Source organism: Salvia splendens, chromosome 10 (assembly GCF_004379255.2).
Source record: "Salvia splendens isolate huo1 chromosome 10, SspV2, whole genome shotgun sequence".
NCBI classification, from domain to species: Eukaryota; Viridiplantae; Streptophyta; class Magnoliopsida; order Lamiales; family Lamiaceae; genus Salvia; species Salvia splendens.
This window is the reverse complement of record NC_056041.1, coordinates 3,009,187-3,017,393: the sequence shown is the minus strand read 5'-3', so window position 1 is coordinate 3,017,393 and position 8,207 is coordinate 3,009,187. Positions and strand designations below refer to the sequence as shown.

The 8,207-nt window shown below is 39.1% G+C and overlaps 1 protein-coding gene across 1 annotated transcript; it reads right to left on the bottom strand.

The window, feature by feature from the left end:
• Positions 1-840: 840 nt before the first annotated feature.
• Positions 841-7,087, bottom strand: LOC121752463 (pleiotropic drug resistance protein 1-like). Its single transcript, XM_042147551.1, has 17 exons — positions 6,549-7,087; positions 6,345-6,465; positions 6,075-6,248; positions 5,830-5,989; positions 5,650-5,726; positions 4,338-5,383; positions 4,098-4,258; positions 3,911-4,014; positions 3,679-3,829; positions 3,422-3,591; positions 2,997-3,329; positions 2,622-2,912; positions 2,327-2,544; positions 2,014-2,241; positions 1,762-1,933; positions 1,420-1,674; positions 841-1,313 (listed from the first exon to the last, which is right to left on the bottom strand). Exons 1-17 carry the CDS (start codon positions 6,902-6,904, stop codon positions 1,053-1,055), a joined length of 4,278 nt encoding a protein of 1,425 aa, XP_042003485.1. The 5' UTR covers positions 6,905-7,087; the 3' UTR covers positions 841-1,052.
• Positions 7,088-8,207: the final 1,120 nt, after the last annotated feature.

Sequence of the window (8,207 nt, the reverse complement as noted above, 5' to 3'; positions counted from 1 at the left end):
AACATCTACTTCATTGAATTATCATTTTCCTATCTTCATTTTCAATCTACGGACAAAATTCCTTCTTCGAGATGATTAATTGAAAGCACAAAGACTATACAAGCACTTCTTATTCTATGCTTGTGTTGATTATATGCTAATTAAATCACAAATTTTCGTTATCTTCCACAAAGTAGATCAAATTTTCAATTTGCACTAACAGGGTCGGATAGCATTTTCAAACATTACTAAGTACTAGTAGTACTTAATAAAATCTAAATAATTGTAGCAATTGGCTTTATTGATACGAATATTAAAAACAAAAAAATGGCACAAATTTGAATAATTCGGGTGGTTGAAATTCAACTTTGGTAAAATGGAGAGCAGTCATGGAGTGGAGTTAAATGTAATTCTGATTTTTGTGAGAGGATAAAATTAAATATTAAATATTAAATACACTAGTAATGGGGATAGGTCAACAGAAATTCTTAACAGATCGAAGGGTTAATTACTCGAACGACGCCGTATACTCTGTTCTCTAACATTCCTAATTTCCAATTCCTAAATTAGGTTAAAAATTCAGATATTTTGTCTTTTTCATGAGTGTCAATTTCTGATTTGCACTGATTACTTATGGAATTTACTGGTATTTTCTGCCGATGAAGAAACAAGATTATTTGAGATTTACAAAATCTAAAAATGTTCTGTACGATATTAGTTATTCGGTCGAGTTCATATTTATTCTTTAAGCTAAAAAAATAGATTAATACATGGGTTTGTAACCCAAGATGATGATTATCTTATTGAGCGAAGTGTGCATAGTTTATGGAATAATGAACATTAATTCTGTATAGAAGGAGCTAGCGATAAAAATAGCAAATAAGATTTCATTTATTCCAAGAAAAAATGCAAAGAACATTGCACATCTCGATCATGTGAAGGATAGTGCATAAAGAAGCGAAAAAAAGCTATAGAAATTAATTCGATAAAGCAACAATAACATTTCCAATATATATATACTAATAATACTACAATTTAGTGAAATGAAGATAAATGGCGATGGCCGCCGGTGTTCATCTCCTCTGGAAGTTGAATGTCCGAATGGAGAAGGCGAAGATGAAAGTGAAAAGAGCAACGAATCCAACAACCATTCCGGCCACCAATCCGAGCTGGCTCTTCTCGAAACCGAAATAGTCTTTCAAGAATTGTTTCACACTGACATTTTGGTCAGTCATGACATCCTCAATCTCTCCGAACTGTGTGACGATCATGCCGTACAAGGTGTACGCCATCGGAGTTGCCCAGTAGTACCATCTCACCCATATTGGGATCCTCTGTTACACAAACAAAGCCAAGTATTTTTGGTTAATCTATTGGGATCATCATTATTTATTAGTATTACAAATTTTACATATTTAACTAAGTTAAGCATAAACTTACTGGACGTGGAACAACGAATCCTGAGAAGAGATTCCAGATTCCGTAGAAGAAGGACGAGATGATGGAGGCGACGTTGTGGTTGGGAGTGACAGCGACAGTCATCATTCCGTAGAGGACGAAGTTGAGCAACGACATGAAGAAGAAGAATAAGAACCAGAAGAATTTTTCAGCGGTCCAGTCGAATCCCATCATGGAGTAGACAATGAGGCCGTAGATGACGGATTGGACAAAGACGTAAGGAATCTCGATCAGAAACTACACCACAAAACAGTTTGGTTGTTAGTGATTTGGTAGGAACTAAAGAGTGATGTTGTTGGAGAAAACTATATGATGGTTGCTTACTTGTGAGAATGCATAGGGTAAGGCTGAGTACATTCCGGCTGCTCTCTCTCTGTAGAAGACGGTTCTCTCGATGGCCACCACGGGTTGAACTGTGGAACCATACTGGAATCCCAAGAAGTTGATGGAAGCATACATCGAACCCATTGCGTTTAGCAGATCTTGTTGTGTGTCCCTGTAATTCGCGGAGTTTATAAGTTTAGTATTCGAATTAGGTGCATGCTTGAGTCTGTTTCGGGTCCGAGTTCTAGTTACCATTTAGAGCCGAGGTCCCAAAACATGGTGCCGAAGATGATTGCAATAAACATTGTGAACAGGAATCTGACGGCCGTGTACGGAGGATTCCTCCAGTAAGACCAGTGTTGTTTCCACAGGCAAGCAATGCATTGCGTGAGGAAAGATTGAGAGTACTGTGATGCGAAATAGAGATCTTGCGTGCCAGGGCGAGGGACGTTCAGTTCCTTGATCAAGGCTTTGTTCCTCCTGCAAAAGCTCAACATTATTAGCATCTGAGATGAAAACTAATGGATGATTACAACATTTTTCGAAAGTTGGTAAGATGACTAACTGGTATAGGTCAGATTTCTTGTAGTGATCAACGAAGTCGACCCCGAGCATCAGTTCTTGAGCGGAAGTGGTGACTTCAAGCATCCAGGTAGCTGGATTGAAGCCATCTTTGATCTTTGATACTCCTTCAACTGATTCAAAGTATTTGATCAGATGTGTTGATTGACGGCCCAAAGGTCCAACGTAGATTTCTTCACCTCCTCGTTTCATCAAGAATAACTGCCAAAGGCATCATTGTTATTATAGTGTCGTACTGATAGTAGTGACTAGAGATGATAGGTAGGGAGTGTATGTACCTCATCAAACGCTTCAAAGATGTCGATGCTAGGCTGATGGATTGTGCAAACCACAGTTCGTCCAGTGTTGACAGTGTTCCTAACCGTTCTCATCACAATTGCAGCAGCTCTGGCATCTAGCCCAGAAGTGGGCTCATCCATGAATATGATTGAAGGATTCGCCACAAGCTCAACCGCTATTGTTAGCCTCTTCCGTTGCTCAGTTGAAAGACCACTGACGCCTGGTAATCCTACTAGTGCTCCTCTCAAACTCTTGAGCTCTACTAGCTCCATCACCTCCTCAATAAACATCTGTGATAGATCAGATCACAATGGATTATCAGTATCATCAAGTGTGACAATATATACTTTTTAAGTTTATGAAGGGGTAAAAACCTTTCTTGTCTCCGAATCCACTTCGCTTGGCAGACGCAGCCATGCTGAGTAAACGAGGGACTCGTACACAGTAACATTTGGTGAATGGATATCGTTCTGTTCACAGTATCCAGAGATCCGAGCGAATGTTGCTTGGTTCTTTGGATACCCGGAGATTGTAATCTCTCCATCAATGTAACCGCCTGTTTTCCTTCCGGCTAGCACATCCATTAGCGTGGTTTTACCTGCTCCACTAACACCCATCAAAGCTGTGAGAACACCAGGCCTAAAAGCTCCACTCACACCCTTCAACAGCTCAAGTCTATCTTCAGTAGCTCCTTGAGCTTTCATTTCCTACAATACAAAAACAAGTTCAATATGTTCAGATCATCTAATCAAACACATCCTCCTCTCTATCTTTCTTAATCTCAAACTCTACAACTTACTGCTGGCATGTCAACTGAGTATCTAATATCATCAAATGTGATGGAATGTGGCTCGAATGGGAGCACCATTCCTCTGTTGTCGTTCCCAGTCGCAACAACGCCTTCTCCCGTGGATGAGGATACATGATCATCTTCCTCTTCGGGTAAGACAGCTTGAGGCTTGTCGAACGCTGTACCATTCATTCGAAACCAATATTTAACTTATCCATTCTTTAATGAAAGAGTATTTATCTCTATATGATGAAGTGGATACCCACCATTGAGAAAAGTAAGTGAAGCAAGGTACATAATGTTGAATAGGAACACGAAACCAACAGAAGCTCCTACTCCAATCCAATACCAATACGAGTCGGTGTAGAATCCTCGGCCTTCCATGACACGAATCCCTAACGCCGTCCCGTTTACGATCTACACCAATGTTCATTACAAAAACCATCAATTATTTACTTTCAAAAGATTATAACAACCGTAACAGTGATAATGTCTTACTCTGCTCCAGCTGTGGCCTGTGAATTCATTCACCAAAATTGCATTCTGAAAGTACATCAATGGTGAAGCATAGTATCCCCAAATCCACCATGACTTCACATCCTCTGCAGTTATCCGAACATTTTATAAGACATTGATCTATAGTAACAAAGCATTACATTCAAATCCATCCAATTTCATTTCATACCTCGTGACAACACAAAACCACCCAATGCAAAGAGGAGAAGCAACGCAAACAAACCAAACGTGTTCGCAACGATCATGTTCCTCCCCGCAGCTCCGATAAATCTGAACAATGCCGAGGCCGCTTGATGCACAACCAACAACAACAAATACTGCTTCAAAAATCTGCAACCATATTGATACATCTCAATCAACAACTCGTCAATTTTAACTTCCAATTCAACAAAAAAATCCTTCAATTTACCTTGAAACATTAGGATCGAATCCAATGACGTAGTAGGTCAAAAAAACCCAAATTCCGACTTCAACGAAGGTGATCGGAATCTTCAACACCCACGACGGAATCGCATAGGCCCACGGCGGGAAGAAATACATATCCCTCTGCTTGTAAAACACCGGGAGCTTATAAATCGTCATAGCCAGATCCGCCATTCCGTTAAACATCACCATAATCACAGTGAAAAACAGAGCGCCGGTGTAGATGCCGCCGTCTGCCTCAGTCTCCTTACTCATCTCAGTCCGGAAGAAAACCGTCATCGCAACAAGCGAAATGACAGTGATTTGGAACAATTTGAAGAAGTAAACAAATGAGTTCCTCTTCATCAATAGATACTCTCTGTCGCTGCACGCTTTAAAAAGCTCCTTTTTCCCCAAACCGAATTTCTCCGTGGTCAAAGCTGCGGGATGGCTCTTGCTCTTGTCGTACGGTACAGATAGCTCCTCCGAGAGCCTCCTTCCGCCGACGGAGGATTTAAACGCATCCGCGAACTCCTTGACCGAAACGTAGCGGTAGGCCTGGTCACGGCGGGCCCAGTACTGCTCCTGATCCTTCTTCGAGGTGACCTCTTGTAAGAAATCGGCGACGCCCTTTCTGTCGGGGCATTTGAAGCCCATGGATTCGAAGAAGCCGAGGACTTCTTCGCGGGGGCCTTGGTAGACGACCTGGCCGTCGGAGAGGAGGACGATGTCGTCGAAGAGAGCGTAGGTCTCCGGCGCGGGCTGCAGGAGGGAGATGAAGGCGGTTCCCTTCATGATGTGGACTTGCTGCCGGAGCATGTTGACGATTTGGAAAGTGGTGGAGCTGTCGAGGCCGGTGGAGATTTCGTCCATGAAGAGAGCGCGGGCGGGTCCCACCAGCATTTCTCCGGTCGTGACGCGCTTTTTCTGGCCGCCGGAAATTCCTCGGACCATCTCGTCGCCGACCAATGTGTCGGCACAGATGTCGAGTCCTAGGACCTTGAGTACGTAGTCGGTGACGACATTTGCGGCGTCTCCTTCCGTCGCCGACGCCTGCATTCATTTTTATTTAATTTAATTTTTAGCTAGAGAAACAATAGGGAGTAATGGTATACTAATAATTAAATAAATCTACTATATTAACTGTCAAATTTACTTTTTTGGCTATTTCCATATGCTTACGATACTATGGCAGTATGATATTTGGATAATATTAATTTTAAGTACTAATCACATTAGTCTAATGATCATACACAAAAAGTTAAACAACTAAGCAGACAAAAAATTCAAATATATTTTTAGATGTTTTTTGAAAATACCTTCATGTAGATGTCAATATCAGGATCTGGTTTAATGTTGGCTGCTTTCTCTCTCCTTGATAGTTCAGCCAGCATCTCTATTCAAATTGTTAATATAGTTAATACTAATTAATTAATAATTAGAAATTTTTATAATTTCACACTTCAAAATGAAGATTAATATGTTGTAACTCTACGAACCGTAGCGTGAGCCAACCCCTTGACATCTAGCAGAAAAAGCTAACGTTTCTCTAACGGTCATTTCTCCAATATGAAGATCATGCTGGCTAATGTATGCTGCAGTTTTCTGTGGTACAAACTCTTCCATCCCATGCCCATTATATGTCAGTTTGCCTGATACCTGATAAAATATATCAAAAAATAGATTAAAATCGTGTTTATTTTAGTTAAAATATCTATCTATATATAAAAATAATTAATCTTACTCTAAGTGATTCATCAAGCTTTCCAGCTAGGGCAAGCAAAAGGGTTGTTTTCCCAGAGCTTGGAGGGCCTAAGAGCAAAGTCATCCTACTTGGCTTGATTATCCCACTAACATCTTTCAAAATTGTGAAGGGCTTCTTTTGGCTAGGGAGTAAGTGAAGGGAGTTCAGAAATCCCTGAAAAAAGAAAATACGAATTAAATATCAGTTACATGTCGCGTGTATATTGATGGTGTCATCTCACTATATTCGAAAGAGAATCTTAACATATACCTCTATTATGTTGATGTTGAAATTGATGAAAGTAGGAAGAGATCTCTTTGCACTATAGGCATGAGCATCAATATTGAGATTCTGAAACCTCACTTCAATTGTTGGTATTTCAATCCCAACCCTAACCAAAAACAATGCATAATTAGATCACACCTCCAATCAACAAAAAAAAACACACAAAAAAGACCAAAAAAAGGTACTGACCTATCAATTCTGTTCCTATGTTTGAGCAAGAACTTCTCATTATCATCCTCCACATTGGTGACCAACCTCTCCACCAACTTCCTCTTGTCATCATACCCAAGATTCTCGATCTCAATCTCGTTGGCACCCTTTGATCCGAAGATGAGGCCTTTCCTGAGGCGATCGAAGGTGGGCAATTTCTCAAGGGCCGCCCACCTCAAGGCCTCCTCGTCATCTTCCTCACGCGCAGAGCGGGAGAAGACCTCCATTCCCGTGTTTCTCCATATGTTGGAGCTGTTTGCGCGGTAGCTAGCGCTTCCTCTCGTACTAGGTGCTCTCAAGCTATTGCTAGCTCTGTAAAGTTCCCCTGTATCCATTTCTCACAACAAAATCTTTCAAAACTAGTCTTTTTTTTTTATTCTTTTGCTTGAAATTTGGAGCTGTTAGAGATGATCCTCTTCCCCTGAAAAGGGGTGTGGGATAAATAAATGAATGAATGAGCAGAAAAATCAGTTTTCTTGAAGTTTTGATGCAATGAAAGAATGAAGATATGGTTTAGTTTGTTGAATTGTTGCATGGAAATTGTATCATATATTTATATATAATATAGGTAGATGGGGGTGATGCAAGTAAAATTTTAAGGCGGCTTTACTCTTCAAAAAACATGATCTTTCTCATTTGAAAAGTTTGGATTCTGAATATTATATTGATGCATCTGACGGCATCGGTGACCAAAACATGCATGGCTTCTAGTATTTGGAATTTGGGTCAATTTAATGCTTCTGTGGTTGCTACTTTCCGATTGGCTGCTGAGGCATAAGGTCAACCTAATTAGGCCTCAATTTTTATTTACTAGCTCATTATATGGTTTTGGTGTTTGTTTTCGTTCAATTAATTGATAACATGTGTGTAAAAGTGGTGTTAATTAAGTTACTGTATTATTTATCCCAATTCTTACCCTGAATTTGGGAAAGTGAACACTGTACAGATTTTGGTACTTAATTAAATCACCAAATTCTATATAATGGTTTAAGAATTTTAACTAGCATAAGTTTATTATGGAATTAATTATGAAGTGTATAATATAATGCTGAATTGTGTGCATATAATAATAAATATGTGCTACCATTTTTTTAGATATTTCCCTTTTTGGCCTAACGTTTGGTGTAAATAATTGATATTGTAAATGCTTATTATTACTTAAATGCTCAGCTTAGCATAATTTTAATTTGTTCAATTTTAGTTGAATTTATGGCGAAGGGCTGACGGCCTTTAACCTATTTATATAACTAGCTAAACGTGAAAATCCCTTCCATTTTTATATTTAAACAAAGTTTTAGGTCTCAAAATATTTTTATTAGTATTATTTTTTAAATAACTCTATCGAAGAAGTATATTATTGACTGAACATTATTGGAGATCCTAAAATATAAAATAATAATATCTTGCTCAATTATTTTTATTTGATATGCGAGTATGCGACATTGAATAAGGTATGAGACCATTACCGTCGCCCATTTCCTACAAGCTTCAAACCAACCAACCAACCAACTCTTATTATCACTATCAAGATAAGACTATATTATCTTACAATAAGTATCATTTAATTTAAAGAACTCATGCTTTATTTCTATAAAAGAAAAACTACAATTTTAGTCAGGTGTAAAATCAAGATAAGAA